This window comes from Oncorhynchus mykiss, chromosome 9 (genome assembly GCF_057628025.1).
Source record: "Oncorhynchus mykiss isolate SJ-2025 chromosome 9, ASM5762802v1, whole genome shotgun sequence".
Taxonomy (NCBI): domain Eukaryota; kingdom Metazoa; phylum Chordata; class Actinopteri; order Salmoniformes; family Salmonidae; genus Oncorhynchus; species Oncorhynchus mykiss.
The window spans coordinates 71,666,282-71,682,654 of NC_143030.1; the positions used below are offsets into that span (position 1 = coordinate 71,666,282).

The window sequence follows — 16,373 nt, forward strand, 5'->3', positions numbered from 1 at the left end:
CCTTGATGATCTTTTTGGCCTTCCTGTGGCATTGGGTGCTGTAGGTGTCCAGGAGGGCAGGAAGTTTGCCCCCGGTAATGCATTGAGCAGACTGCAAAACCCTCAGGAGAGCTTTGCGGTTGTGGATGGTGCAGTTGCCATACCAGGCGGGGATAAAGCCCGACAGGATGCTTACAATTGTGCATCTGTAAAAGTTTGTGAGGGTTTTAGGTGTTAGGCCAAATTTCTTTAGCCTCCTGAGGTTGAAGAGGCGCTGTTGCGCCTTCTTCACCACACTGTCTGTGTGGGTGGACCATTTCAGTTTGTCAGTGATGTGTATGCCGAGGAACTTGAAGCTTTCCACCTTCTCCTCTTTGGTCCCATCAATGTGGATAGTGGGGTGCTCGCTCTGCTATTTCCTGAAGTCCTCTCCTAATATTGTTGACCGCCAAAATAAAGGAAACACTTGAATAAATTAGGGATACAACGTGTATTGAAAGCAGGTGCTTCCACACAGCTGTGGTTCCAGAGTTAATTAAGCAAGTAACATCCCATCATGCTTAGAGTCATGTATAAAAATACCCAGTTGTCCATTATTTGGGCTACCATGGCTAGTAGAAGAGATCTCAGTGACTTTGAAAGAGGGGTCTCAAAGGAGCATAGGGGGTTTCAAAGGTGTGTGTGTGTGTTAAATCAAACTTTATTTATTTGTCACATGCCGAATACAGCAAGTGTAGACTTTACAGTGAAATGCTTACTAACAAGCCCTTAACCAACAGTGCTGTTCAAGAAGAAGAAAATATTTGCCAAGTTGACTAAAATAAAAAATTACAATAAAAAGTAACACAATAAGAATAACATAACAGGACTATATACAGAGGGCACCAGTACCGAGTCAGTGTGCTGGGGTACAGGCTAGTTGAGGTAATCTGTACATGTAGGTGGGGGCGAAATTACTATGCATAGGTAACAAACAAACAGCGAGTAGCAGCAGTGTACAAAAGGGAGGGGGTCAATGTAAATTGTCCAGTGGCGATTTTATGAACTGTTCAGCAGTCTTATGGCTTTGGGGTAGAAGCTGTTGAGGAGCCTTTTGGTCCTAGACTTGGCACTCCGGTACCGCTTGCCATGTGGTAGCAGAGAAAACAGTCTATAACTTGGGTGACTGGAGTCTCTGACAATTTTATGGGCCTTCCTCGGACACCTGTTATTAAATCGGTCCTGGATGGCAGGAAGCTTGGTGATGTACTGGGCCGTTCGCACTACCCTCTGTAGTGCCTTACGGTCAGATGCCGAGCAGTTGCCATACCAGGCGGTGATACAACTGGTCAGGATGCTCTCGATGGTGCAGCTGTAGAACCTTTTGAGGATCTGGGGACCCATACCAAATATTTTCAGTCTCCTGAGGGGGTAAAGGTTTTGTCGTGCCCTCTTCACGACTGTCTTGGTATGTTTGGACCATGATAGTTAGTTAGTGATGTGGACATCAAGGAACTTGAAACTCTCGACCCGCTCCACTACAGCCCTGTCGATGTTAATGGGGGCCTGTTCGGCACCCCTTTTCCTGTAGTCCACGATCAGCTCCTTTGTCTTGCTCACATTGAGGGAGAGGTTGTTGTTCTGGCACCACACTGCCAATTCTCTGACCTCCTCCCTATAGGTCGTCTCATTGTTGTCGGTGATCAGGCCTACCACTGTTGTGTCGTCAGCAAACTTAATAATGATGTTGGAGTCGTGTTTGGCCACACAGTCGTCGGTGAACAGGGAATACAGGAGGGGACTAAGTACACACCCCTGAGGGGCCCCAGTGTTGAGGATCAGCGTGGCAGACGAGTTGTTGCCTACTCTTACCACCTGGGGGAGGCCCATCAGGAAGTCCAGGATCCATTTGCAGAGGGAGGTGCTTTGTCCCAGAGTCCTTAGCTTAGCGATGAGCTTCGTGGGCACTATGGTGTTGAACGCTGAGCTGTTGTCATTGAACAGCATTCTCACATAGGTGTTCCTTTTGTCCAGGTGAGAAAGGGCAGTGTGGAGTGCGATTGAGATTGCGTCATCTGTGGATCTGTTGGGGCGGTATGCGAATTGGATTGGGTCTAGGGTGTCCGGGAGGATGCTGTTGATGTGAGCCATGACCAGCCTTTCAAAGCTACTGATGTGAGTGACATGGGGCGGTAATCATTTAGGCAGATTACATTCGCTTCCTTGGGCACAGGGACTATGGTAGTCTGCTTAAAACATGTAGGTATTACAGACTCAGTCACGTTATCTAGAACAGCTGGTGTCATCTATAACAGCTGGTGCTCTCGTGCATCCTTCAGTGTTGCTTGCCTCGAAGTGAGCATAAAAGGCATTTAGCTTGTCTGGTAGGTGTGTGTGTGTGTGTGTGCGGGTGTGTAAGTCACCAGATCTCAACCCAATTGATCACTTATGGGACATCCTGGAGCGGCGCCTGAGCATCCCTCCAGTAGAGTTGACCTTCTGTCTTATATAACTATACCAAACCTAACATATCATACTAATTTCATTGTCCTGGACTTACTTTAACTATGTTCCGTCTAGTCTATGAGACCAGTCTGAAATACAGATACAGGTGGAGGGAAAGAGGAAGACAACCAGACAATACAGAGAAGTGTTTACACTGATGTCACTGATGTTACTTCTCATTAGAGAAGTATCAGTGTCTCCCTCTGCCATTTCTCCCCATGATGACTAGGACCTCAAGTGTTTTCAGCTGCATCCGTGCGTTATTGATTTGTATGACGTATTAAAAGGTAGCCTAGAGTCTAGGCTGAAAGAATATATATGATAGGATTACCAGGAAATAGAGATATTGATCGGGTCAAGAAGAAGAAGCAGGGTTTACGTTACAGCTAAAGAGAGGATTCGAGGGTGGCAGGCAGCCTAGTGGTTAGAGCGTTGAGCCAGTAACCGAAGGGTCACTGGTTTGAATCCCCGAGCCGACAAGGTGACAAATCTGTCGCTGTGTCTTTAAGCAAGGCACTTAACCCTAATTGGTCCTGTAAGTCACTCTGGATAAGAGTGTCTGCTTAATGACTCAAATGTTAAATGATACATCAGGCTACACATCGTAAACAGACATTTTAGCCAATATTTCACATGATGGACTGAGGCTTTTTACCCAGCAAGCATTAAATTGCATTCAAATATGTAAATAATTTGTGCATTGCCAGGAATCATAAATACACCCGTCCTTTCCAATGAAAAACCTATGGCTCTGGTCTTTCTATTCCAGCCCAGAAGGTGGCGATAAGGCACTCACAGTTCGCTACCAACCGCCATTACACTCCACTGAAGAAGAACAAGGAAAAGCCGAAGTCCTGTGGTATGTGCGTAGCAAATAAATAACATTTTTCACAGGTATTTGCAAGCTAATACATGTTACGCTGGTGTGGAATTTGTAATGTTACTTTTGCCACATACACATATTAATTAATGACACTAACGACTTAGCCTCTAATAAAGGCCTTTATCGACAGCATGCTAGCTATTGTTAGCCAGCTATTAACGTTAAAGCAGAAATCATCAGTTAAAACAATAACAAAGCTGAGAAATGTAACCACTCTAAAAATCTGAGATATAGCTATGAATGCAATGACTGACCATCCCATATATCAAACTTAGGCTAAATAGTGTTTACATTTACTCCTGTTTACAAACATTTGGGTAAAACATGCTTAGATTTGGGGTTCTGATGGGGTACGACTAATCTCAAGAATCAACGTTACTCTTGACAGCAGTTGTAAATACATTTGTTTATTTAAAAATGTAGCAAAAGCAAACCTGTGGGAAAACTTACCATAAAGAGTGTGTGTGTGACCGACCACCTCTCCCCTCCCTCCCAGATACAGCTCGGTCAGTGGTCTTCCTCCTCCAGTCCAGATTGAGGAGATTGCTACCTGTCTTCCTGTCTGTCAGTATGTCATCCAGGAGAGAACAGAGTTCCAGGTCTCTCCTATTTGGCTTGCTGCTTGTGCTGCTCTGTGAGGTGTTCTCGTTTGCACATGCAAGCAAGGTATGTTCATTGACGGGGCCATACTCACTGGTGTACAGTGTAAATTTCTGATGATGCTCACACAAATCATTAGCCTGGTCCCAGATCTGTTTGTGCTGTCTGCGGTCATTGTCAGTTGGCAAGACAGCACAAACAGATCTAGGACCACACTCTTATAAAAAAGGGTTCTTTGGCCATCCCCATAGGTTGTTTAGCAACTATGTGGCAAAACAGACAGGGTTGGCATAGATTGTTGGCAACATGTTAAATATATTTATTATATATATTTTGACTATATTTCGAATGTTTATTGAAAACATAAATAAGTTTACACACAATGTGCACTTGTTGTCTCTCAAGTACTTTGTTACAGTTGTTGGTTAGCTAGCTAGGGGATTTTTGCCATATTAGCATAGACCTCAAAACAAGACTTGGTATCAAGAACAAGATAAAACGAGTTGAAACGAGCAACCTATGATTCCCACATGGCAGCTTCTTGTCATTGTTGCTAGTAATCTGACCATCCAGAATCACAGCAACGCACGGACTTCTGCCTGATTGCAGCACATCGTTTTCGGGACTTTGTTAGCTAACCCATCTATAGGATAACCCTTTTTGGTTTCAGGTAGAACCCTCTGTGGAAAAGGTTCTACATGGAACCCAAAAATATTTTTTACCTGGAACCAATAAGGGTTCTTTAAAGGGTTCTCCTATGGGGACAGCCGAAGAACCCTTTTAGGTTCTAGTTATCATATTTCTTTCTGAGAGTACAGGCTAACAAATCACTGTGTTGAAGACCCCCATGACGATAATGTTATTCTCTATGTTCACAGAGTTTTGAAGACGTGCGCTGCAAGTGTATCTGTCCACCCTACAGGAACATCACCGGACACATCTACAGCAGGAATGTCTCCCAGAAAGATTGGTGAGAAATGTTCTATCACATAGGCCCTATGCACATCATGCAGAACTCCCATCTGGTCTAACTCAGTCACTCATCTTTGTTCACTCCTGTTGTCTTTCACAGTACATTTAACTAGTTCTGTCATGAAGCTGTGGATTTAAGGATCCCCCACGCTCACAATTTGCTGATCGATGTCTTAGTTCAATATAGTTCTGGAAAGAATGAATTAAGGTGTCAGGCTTACATCTTGGACTAACATGGAGGCAGTAGACTAATAATAAGAGACTAGTTATTTATAATGTGTGTACCTTTGTCTATGCTCAGTAACTGCCTCCATGTAGTGGAGCCCATGCCAGTGCCAGGCCATGATGTGGAGGCCTACTGTCTACTGTGTGAGTGCAAGTATGAGGAACGCAGCAGCAACACCATCAAGGTACTACTGACCCTTTACAATGACACACACAGTTGATTTCAACTGATATTACCTGGTCAAAAGTAACCCGTTTTAATGCTGAAGAGACTATGGTGTAGGGAAGGAGTATGATATTCAACAAGTTACATCATTAGTAAAGGAACAGATTGACTGGCCATCCATACAGTAGTCAGTCCCCTCAGTGTTTATTTATTTATCATATGCTACTATCACATCCTTCAGCCCTACTGACTTACTCAGCCTCTGAGTGCCAGAGAGGAAAAGGCACAGCTTCGCGACAGGCATGCTTGCAGCTTTACAACAATGGAAACGGCTTGTCTATAGCCCATTCAAAACATATGACCCAAATTACTGGAGATACCTTTTTTCATTCTTTGCCGGATTTGTCCGCATTTTAAATAATTTCACAAACCATGTTGCGGGCTGTTTTAAACTAATCCCAGGACACAAATTATTGGTTTGATAACAAACAACCTTGTTCAGTCGTGTTTTAGATTATATTTTGCCCAATATGAACTGAATGGTGAATTATGTATTGTTAATTTTGAAGTCACTTTTATTGTAAATAAGATAAATGTTTTTGAACACTTCTACATTAATGTGGATGACACCATGACTACGGATAATAATGAATGAATTGTGAAAATGATGATCATACCCCCAAAATCATGACTAAAGATCATACATTACCCCTTAAGAAATGCTAATCTCTCACTGATAACAATCATACTTTTGGGGGGTATAATATTTGTGTCCTCTAACTTTCTCATTCGTCATTATTCACAATTCATTCATGATTATTCCTTACCATGGTAGCATCCGTATTGATGATGTAGTGTTCAGAAACATCTATTCTTATTTACAACAAAAGTGACTCCAAAATGACAGAATACGTTATTCACCATTCAGTTCTTATTGGACAAAACATAATCCGAAACACAAACAAAACAAACTATATATGCATCCAACAGGTTTGTAGTGTCACAAGCTTGATGTAGTCATCGCGTGCTAGGAATATGGGTCCGAATACTAAACTTTTGACTACTTTAATAAACTATAAGTGAATTTGTCCAAATAATTGACTTCTTTAAATGGAGGAGTAGATGCAAAAAGTGCTTTCATTTCTGAACAGTAAAACAGATACAGATGTAGGATCTGTATTTGACCAGTATTGTCGTAGCAAAATAATCGTGCAGCAACAGGATTTCAACCTTTACTCCATAATGTGCTTGTTCGGTGATTAAACTATTAGCTAGACAATAGTAGGCTTCATGAAAGTGCAGTACTGTTAATATAACTGTGGGTTAGTGTGGGGATTCAGTGAATTTATGTGGCATAGGAAAATTCTCAGCAACAAAAGTGATCAAATTAAGATCCTATATCTGTATGTATGAAAATACCCTCAAATAAAAGGTGACATTCTGTATTGTTGCCTAATATGAAACATTTGATCTCGAATCCAAAATGCTGCAGTATAGTGTCAAATGTAAAACATGTAGCTTCTCTGTCCAAATAAATGAGATAACCAGACTGAGACCATTGTTCAGAAAGGCAAGTTTTTATTTAGGGCATAATGTACATCAGTAAAATTCATTAGAATTTCATTAAGGTATGTGATGGCCTAATGTTGTACATTATGACTGGTTTACTGGTAACTGATGTTGTACATTATGGCTGGTTTACTGGTAACTGTAAGTGTAGTAGAAGGTTCCACTACTCAGACCGCAGGTTACGCTGTGACTGCCAAGCTGGAGGTTAGTGGTGCAGGTTCCCAGGTGGTCATCGAAGTTTAGGTCCTTGTCCCAGATCTCAAACTTGAGGGAAGCACTGGAAGGCACATTCAGAAAGTTGAATACAGCACTCCAGGATGGGTTTTGAGTATCCTTGTGCCAGTCTGTCATGCCACCGGATTTGCCACCACACCAAACCTTGACGTAGGGGTCAGGGTAATTACCAGCAGGGTCCCCTCGAAGGCCGCTGGCATGAAGGCCGGACACCCTGACATTTGCACCATGGACGCCAACCAGCATACAGAGAAACAGGAGTCCCAGAGAGAGGGAGGCCATGGCTTTCAGTAGGGGAAAGAAAACTAAGAGAGGGAAAAAATAGAAGGGAGGGGTTCAAATACATTTGCATGTCAACAGGATGACAAAATATAGCTTAGTCAAGCCACATGAGAGTCAGAAAGAACCTGAGTCGGGCCTCCCGGGTGGCGCAGTGGTTAAGGACGCTGTACTGCAGCGCCAGCTGTGCCACCAAAGACTCTGGGTTCGCGCCCAGGCTCTGTCGCAACGGACGCGACCGGGAGGTCCGTGGGGCGACGCACAATTGGCCCAGCGTCGTCCGGGTTAGGGAGGGCTTGGCCGGTAGGGATATCCTTGACTCATCGCGCACCAGCGACTCCTGTGGCGGGCCGGGCACAGTGCACGCTAACCAAGGTTGCCAGGTGCATGGTGTTTCCTCCGACACATTGGTGCGGCTGGCTTCCGGGTTGGATGCGCGCTGTGTTAAGAAGCAGGTTGGGTTGTGTATCGGAGGACGCATGACTTTCAACCTTCGTCTCTCCCGAGCCCGTACGGGAGTTGTAGCGATGAGACAAGATAGTAGCTACTAACAATTGGATACCACGAAATTGGGGAGAAAAATGGCAAAAAAATAAATAAATTAAAGCACCTGAGTCAAAAACACTAACCGTCTTCAGAGAGAAGAGGAGATACATCACTAACTGTCTTCAGAGAGAAGAGGAGATACATCACTAACAGTCTTCAGAGAGAAGAGGAGATACAACACTAACAGTCTTCAGAGAGAAGAGGAGATACAACACTAACAGTCTTCAGAGAGAAGAGGAGATACATCACTAACAGTCTTCAGAGAAGAGGAGATACATCACTAACCGTCTTCAGAGAGAAGAGGAGATACAACACTAACAGTCTTCAGAGAGAAGAGGAGATACAACACTAACAGTCTTCAGAGAAGAGGAGATACAACACTAACAGTCTTCAGAGAAGAGGAGATACATCACTAACCGTCTTCAGAGAGAAGAGGAGATACATCACTAACCGTCTTCAGAGAGAAGAAGAGATACATCACTAACCGTCTTCAGAGAGAAGAAGAGATACATCACTAACCGTCTTCAGAGAGAAGAAGAGATACATCACTAACAGTCTTCAGAGAAGAGGAGATACATCACTAACCGTCTTCAGAGAGAAGAGGAGATACAACACTAACAGTCTTCAGAGAAGAGGAGATACAACACTAACAGTCTTCAGAGTAGAGGAGATACATCACTAACAGTCTTCAGAGAGAAGAGGAGATACATCACTAACCGTCTTCAGAGAGAAGAGGAGATACAACACTAACAGTCTTCAGAGAAGAGGAGATACATCACTAACAGTCTTCAGAGAGAAGAGGAGATACAACACTAACAGTCTTCAGAGTAGAGGAGATACAACACTAACAGTCTTCAGAGTAGAGGAGATACAACACTAACAGTCTTCAGAGTAGAGGAGATACAACACTAACAGTCTTCAGAGAGAAGAGGAGATACAACACTAACAGTCTTCAGAGAGAAGAGGAGATACAACACGAACAGTCTTCAGAGTAGAGGAGATACAACACTAACAGTCTTCAGAGTAGAGGAGATACAACACTAACAGTCTTCAGAGTAGAGGAGATACAACACTAACAGTCTTCAGAGTAGAGGAGATACAACACTAACAGTCTTCAGAGTAGAGGAGATACAACACTAACAGTCTTCAGAGTAGAGGAGATAAAACACTAACAGTCTTCAGAGTAGAGGAGATAAAACACTAACAGTCTTCAGAGTAGAGGAGATAAAACACTAACAGTCTTCAGAGTAGAGGAGATATAACACTAACAGTCTTCAGAGAGAAGAGGAGATACATCACTAACAGTCTTCAGAGAAGAGGAGATACATCACTAACAGTCTTCAGAGAAGAAGAGGACAAACATTGTTAATTATCAAGGAAATAATTTTGTTAGTGGTACAATATGCAAAATGCTATGCTGTACACGTGTTACAGGACTCATTAAAACTATATAAAGATGAGACTGGACTAGATCTTACCTGTGCTATGTAGAGTCTGTAGACGATGGTCTGTATCTCAGGGGAACCAACCGCTGATGGTTTTTCTGTGCCCAATCGCTGTTTATAAATACTTCATCGGGCTTCTCCAATTCACCCCCAACAAACAGCATGCCCCCAAAGATAACCCACAGGTGGTCTGTTCTCAGGGATTCCTCAACCAATGAGAGCACATGGAGGCAGCAGCACCTACAGTACAAGTGTTACATTTTAACCTTTAATGCTGATTAAATGATGGCCTGACTTTTGACCAATATGGCAATACCAAGTGTCAAACAGAACTTGGCATCATCTCAGGGTTGTTGGCATCATCTCAGGGTTTTTGGCATCATCTCAGGGTTGTTGGCATCATCTCAGGGTTGTTGGCATCATCTCAGTTACCACCTGCTCTGCGCCACATGCAGCACAGGGTCAGCTACAGAGCAGCACCTGTGGAGCAGGGTTAAGTGGTCTGCTCAAGGACCCACTGAGTTGGTGGCACCTGTTTTCGACAAACAACATCACTGTATAACGTATATATAAACTTATATTCTGTTGTGTATTCGACTCTTAATAAAAAAATAACCAGAACATGTAAAGTGTGGGTCAAATGTTTCATGTGGTGAAATAAAATATCCCAGAAATGTCAAATTCTATGCACAAATGTGTTTACATCCCTGTTAGTGACTATTTCTCCTTTGCCAAGACAATCCAGCCACCTGACAGGTGTGGCATATTAAACAGCACGGTCATTACACAGGTACACCTTGTGCTGGGGACATTAAAAGGCCACTCTAAAATGTGCAGTTTTGTCACACAGCTCAATGCCACCGATATTTTGAGGGAGGCCATGGCTTTCATACTATGTGTCTGTATTTGCAAATAAACTGAATAGTAATATTATTTCTAATATATAAATAACATATGAAATATCCCTCTCCTGCTTTTTAGATACATCCTTCCTTTCCTGGCTTTGTACCCCTGCATGTTTAACTTGTCAAATGTTTGCCTTAGCATGTCAGAAAGCAGCCAAAGGCTTTGTCTGCTAAACTTTAATCCAAGCTACATTTATTTTCCATCCCCAGGTGACGATCATCATCTACCTGTCAGTGGTGGGCTCTCTGCTACTCTACATGTTGTTCCTGCTGCTGGTTGAACCTCTCATTCGTAAACATGACCCCTACATCCAACCCCTTCACAACGAGGACGACTCTGAGGTATATAAACAGATATACAGTGCCTTCGGAAAGTATTCAGACCCCTTGACTTCTTACACATTTTGTTATGTTACAGCCTAATTCTGAAATGGATTAAACAAAAACAATCCTCATTAATCTACACACAATACCCCATAATCATCATTTTTGCAAATGTATTAAAAATAAAAAACAGGAATACCTTATTTACATAAGTATTCAGACCCTTTGCTATGAGACTCGAAATTGAGCTCAAGTGCCTCCTGTTTCCATTGATCATCCTAGAGATGTTTCTACAACTTGATTGGAGTCCACCTGTGGTAAATTCAATTGATTGGACATGATTTGGAAAGGCACACACCTGTCTATTTAAGGTCCCACAGTTGACAGTGCATGTCAGACCAAAAACCAAGCCATGAGGTCGAAGGAATTGTCCGTAGAGCTCTGAGACTCTATTGTGTCGAGGCACAGATCTGGGGAAGGGTACCCAAAAAATATCTGCAGCATTGAAGGTCCCCAAGAACACAGTGGCCTCCATCATTCTTAAATGGAAGAAGGATGGAACCACCAAGGCTCTTCCTAGAGCTGGTCGCCCGGCCAAACTGAGCAATCGACGGAGAAGAGCCTTGGTCAGAGAGGTGACCAAGAACCCGATGGTCACTCTGACAGAGATCTAGAGTTCCTCTGATGAGATGGGAGAACCTTCCAGATGGACAACCATCTCTGTAGCACTCCATCGATCAGGTAGAGTGATAGAGTTTATGGTAGAGTGGCCAGACGGAAGCCACTACTCAGTAAAAGGCACATGACAGCCCGCTTGGAGTTTGTCAATGGTCACCTAAAGACTCTTAAGATCATGAGAAACACCATTCTCTGGTCTAATGAAACCAATATTGAACTCTTTGGTCTGAATGCCAAGTGTCACGCCTGGAAGAAACCTGGTACCATCCCTACGGTGAAGCATGGTGGTTGCAGCATCATGTTGTAGGGATGTTTTTCAGCGGCAGGGACTGGAAGACTAGTCAGGATCAAGGCAAAGATGAACGGAGCAAATTACAGAGAGATCCTTGATGAGAACCTGCTCCAGAGCATTTAGGACCTCAGACTGGGGCAAAGGTTCACCTTCCAACAGGACAATGACCCTAATCACACAGCCAAGACAACACAGGAATGGCTTCGGGACACGTCTCTGAATGTCCTTTAGTGGCCCAGCCAGAGCCCAGACTTGGAGAGGCCTGAAAATATCTGTGGATCAACCCTCCTCATCCAACCTGACAGCGCTTGAGAGGATCTGCAGAGAAGAATGGAAGAAACTCCCCAAACTCCCCAAATGCGCTCACCTTGTCTTGTTTTTGGGGGATTCAGTTCATTTGCATGGCAAATTAATATTTGTGTAATTCTCAAAACTTTTGGCCAAGACTGTAAATGTGATAGTTTTTCAATTTCTTTAATAAATTAGTAAACATTTCTTAACCTGTTTTTGCTTTGTCATTATGGGGTATTGTGTGTGGATTGATGAGGATTTAAAAAACAATACATTTTAGAATAAGAATAATTTAGAATAATGTCAAGCGGTCTGAATACTTTCTGAAGGCACTGTACACCACACATAGGAAACAAACTCGGGAAGATATGGTCTCTGCTTCTTAACATCTGCAACGCAATGTTACGTCTGTCGGGAGGCTGTGGGATGTGAGGGTTATGAGGAACAATTCTACTGGTTTGCTGGTTTCTACTTCACTGATTTAACAGGTGTGTGTAACATCCTGTATACTCTGTCTGTCTGTCTCTCCTCTCTGTGTCCTCTCTCTGTCTCGCTCTGTCTCTCCCCTTCGACCCCTCCCATACAGGACATGCGGCCGCAGCCTGAGTGTGCTGCTGCTGCCCAGGGAGGCAGGGGTAACACGGTACTGGAACGGGTAGAGGGAGCCCAGCAGCGCTGGAAAAAACAGGTCCAGGAACAGCGCAAGACTGTCTTTGACCGACACAAGATGCTTAGTTAAACCTCAATGGCTGACTTCAGATCAGAGGCTAGAGTCACCTCCCAAGCTTCGTCCACATCTGCTGCTGTTGTATTGTCACTAGCTACATGTTGTTCTTCAGGATTTCAACCCCTCTGCCATTTCAATACAGTCCCTGCACATTTAGGATTGTTAATGAGCGTTATGGTAATTCTGTTTGGAACGATCGCTGGCCCATTTGTCCTTTGTTTCCAAAATGGTGGTAGCTTTGAAAAAGTAGGACTGATTCAGAATATTTTTAACATGCTTAAGCACATTTTACAAATAATTTTCAATCCTCATTGTAGCATTGTTGTATTGTGAAGCTAACTCAGCGCACCGGATACTTTAGGTAGGCTGAATGCTTGTGAATGATAGGCTCACTGTAAATAGGCTGCCGGTATGTAATTGGTTACTTTAATTATTAGCTGGTGCCAAGCCAAGTTCATTCCTTAGTTTAAGCACTATTTATCTTCAGAACCACTTGTGGTTCATTTTGCACTTCCTGATGATATCCTTTGCACTTAAAGACACAAGAAAGGAAAATGTATTGCTTTATTTAGCCATGTAATGATGATTGATAGTTTGGCTGGCTTTGAAAAATGTGTTGTTTGATAGGCTGTCTCTACCTGGAGTGGACACAGATGAGTGAAACCTCTGAGGATGCTAAATGTGAATAGCTTAGCTTGTAACAGTCATTGTAATGTAGTAATTTATTTTAGAGTCACTGGAATGCCAAATGTCTTTGTATGATTCCAGTGTGGAATATTGCAGTCAGTGGATTGTCTCACATTCCATTAACTAGCACTGACTGAGGCTCTGTGCTGTGTGTGTGGAGGGGGGACATTTCCAATCACATTCTGAGGTGAAGTTATGCTAGCCTGCTTTACCTCAAACACACACACATTGAGAATTGATGAAAAGGTGTATTGAATGAATGTTTTAGCTGACATATTTTAATGCAGATGTACTCTTAATTGACATTATTTTGAATGGAATTATCAAAAGGAATATGGTAGGGCCTGTATGTTGCTGTTAAAGACATATCAACTGATATCTGTGTTTTGATATAGGCTAGGATTTTATTACATTGTTTATTTTAGTTGGACTCTTTTCTGAGATCTTGCAATGTTGAAAGAATGTCTGTGTAATTGCCTACACCATGCTTGGAAAACAGTAAAAATGGACCTTGGTTGAGCTTATATTTATCCTGTTGGAGTTATTTGGTGAAATCAGTATAACATAGTTTGATTGCTTATGTATTTATAGACGATGTTAAACCCCTTGTTGTCGCTTGAGTTACCTGCTGTCATATCCCTCATCTTCAGAGGTGCCTGTATGACTCATGACCACTAGATGGCCACACAGCACATTATGATGTGGAAATGGATGTGGTCCTATGTTAGGTAAAGTATTAACTGGGCCTGCGCAGAAGATGAAACTACCAACGGGACATTCAAAACGGTAACATCTTATGCTTCACGGGTCGTGGCTGAACGACGACACTATCAACATACAGCTGGCTGGTTATACGATGTTCCAGCAGGATAGAACAGCGGCTTCTGGTAAGACAAGGGGCGGCAGACTATGTATTTTTGTAAATAACAGCTGGTGCACGATATCTACGGAAGTCTCGAGCTATTGCTCACCTGAGGTAGAGTAGCTGTAGACCACACTATCTACCTAGAGATTTTTCATCTGTATGTTTCATAGCTGTTTTACATACCACCACAGATTGAGGCTGGCACTAAGATCTCATTGAATGAGCTGTATTCCGCCATAAGCAAACAAGAAAACGCTCATCCAGAGGCGGCGCTCCTAGTAGCCGGTGACTTTAATGCAGGGAAACTTAAATCTGTAAACTGCATTATTGATTAAGGGCTCGTAAGTACGCATTTCACTATAAGGTTGTATACAAAATACAAAATACCTGTTGTATTCGTCGCATGTGACTAATAAAGTTTGATTTAACCATAATGTATTTTTATCTTTTACTATGAGAGCTGTTTTTTTTAAACTAAGATTGAGGTGGTGAGAGTATTGAGAGTGAGTGACAGGGTAGGGTTGAATGGGGTGTGTCGTGTCTCTGACTATGATTAAATGAGATGACATGCTATTTTCAAATCATTTACTCAACGTTTAAGTATTTGATTAAATTAATCAGGCAATAACTAACTTATTAGGAATCCTGGGGCACCACGGAAGCATTAGTTTATATGGAGCGGCTATCTCCCAAGTCCACCCTTAAAGATCTGAAGATCTTTTATATAAATAGCAGTCAATTATTAATCGTCACCTTACTCAATCTCATTCTGATTGTCGTAAAGTACTTGGTTATCTGCACAAACCCTGGCTAACAAGTTGAATCAGCAATGCACCAATTGGCTTAATTATTTATTTGCTAAATACCTCAATCACACAATTATATACATATATATATATATATATATATACACAGGATAGATCATACATCGATACTAATCATGACATGAAAAATCCCTAGTGGACTAACCCGATATGATGCTGGTTACACAAAGGAAGGGGGTTGGGTTTGATTGAAGGAACGGGAAGACTGAGGACCTTGAGAAGCTATGCTACCATAAATACAGACTTATGCATTCTAATAACCGCCCGTTCGGAAAAGGAAAATGCAAGATATATATTTACTCTTGAGTTGCGCTTCGATAGATGGATCGAAGATGGAAGACTGGTTTGCCCAGCAGAGATCTCCATTGTCCTTTGAATAATCTTTCTGGTTGTAGTGTTGTAGCGCGGATACGTTGTAGTACCCTGTCGTTCTTAGGAGATTGTCCTTTCCTAGGCCATGTACGTTTACAGCTGCAGCTGATAACTCGACGTCTAGGATGTATCACTTCTTCTTTAGTGAATAATAGTTCAAAGTTCATACCAAGTTGCCATAATCAGCTCGTGCTGTATTCTGGCTGGTCTGGTAGAAATTCACCATTCCAGTGTGGTGATCGTCACCTCCACGTGATCTGGTCTTATGTAAATTTTGTAATGACAATAACGACAAAACCTCCTAGCATTGAAAACTTAGATGAGCTACTGAGGATGGTAGCTGACTATAGCCACACCTACATATCTGTCATATATTTAATCTGAGCCTAGAGGAAAGTATTTGTCTTCAGGCCTGGAGGGAAGACAGTCATTCTGCGACCCAAGAGTGTTCAAGCAGCCTTTACTGGTTCTAACAGTAGACCTATCAGCTTACTGCCAAATCTGAGCAAACTGTTGGAAAGAATTGTGTTTGACCAAATACAATGCTATTTCTCGGTAAACAAATTAACAACATACTTTCAGCATGCTTATAGAGATGAAAGAAAGAAATTGATAAGATTGTAGGAGCTGTGCTGTTAGATTTCAGTGCAGCCTTTGACATCATTGACCACGACCTATTATTGAGAAAACATATGTGTTATGTCTTTCAACCTCAGCTCTGAATTCACCATATGGCAATCTATCTAATAAAACTCAGAGGGTTTTCTTTAATATAAGCTCCTCTAATGTCAAACATGTAAAGTGTGGTGTACTGCAAGGCAGCTCTCTAGGCCCTCTACTCTTTCCTATTTTTACCAGTGACCTGCCACTGGCATTAAACAAAGAATGTGTGTCCATGTATCCTGATGACTCAACCATACACACATCAGCAACCACAGCTAATGAAGTCACTGAAACCCATAAGAGTTTTGGAATGGGTGACCAGTGAAAAAATGGTTCTAAGCATCTCTAAAACTAAGAGCATTG

At 42.4% G+C, this 16,373-nt stretch overlaps 1 protein-coding gene and 1 long non-coding RNA gene across 4 annotated transcripts; one reads left to right on the forward strand and one right to left on the reverse strand.

The window, feature by feature from the left end:
- The first annotated feature begins 3,016 nt into the window (after positions 1-3,016).
- LOC110532711 (proton-transporting V-type ATPase complex assembly regulator TMEM9) lies at positions 3,017-13,810 on the forward strand. 3 transcript variants are annotated; one of them, XM_021616809.3, is made up of 6 exons: positions 3,017-3,322; positions 3,843-4,012; positions 4,825-4,916; positions 5,220-5,328; positions 10,498-10,629; positions 12,459-13,810. In XM_021616809.3, the coding sequence occupies exons 2-6, from the start codon at positions 3,917-3,919 to the stop codon at positions 12,609-12,611; spliced, it is 582 nt and encodes a 193-aa protein (XP_021472484.1). In that variant the 5' UTR covers positions 3,017-3,322; positions 3,843-3,916; the 3' UTR covers positions 12,612-13,810. The 3 variants fall into 3 exon arrangements, with proteins under 3 accessions (XP_021472484.1, XP_021472486.1, XP_021472485.1); XM_021616811.3 differs by having other exon boundaries at positions 3,265-3,357; XM_021616810.3 differs by having other exon boundaries at positions 3,275-3,326.
- On the reverse strand, positions 6,871-9,862 carry LOC110532712 (uncharacterized). The gene is made up of 2 exons (XR_002474877.3): positions 9,416-9,862; positions 6,871-7,417 (listed from the first exon to the last, which is right to left on the reverse strand). It is a non-coding gene; the product is annotated as an uncharacterized LOC110532712 (long non-coding RNA).
- Positions 13,811-16,373: the final 2,563 nt, after the last annotated feature.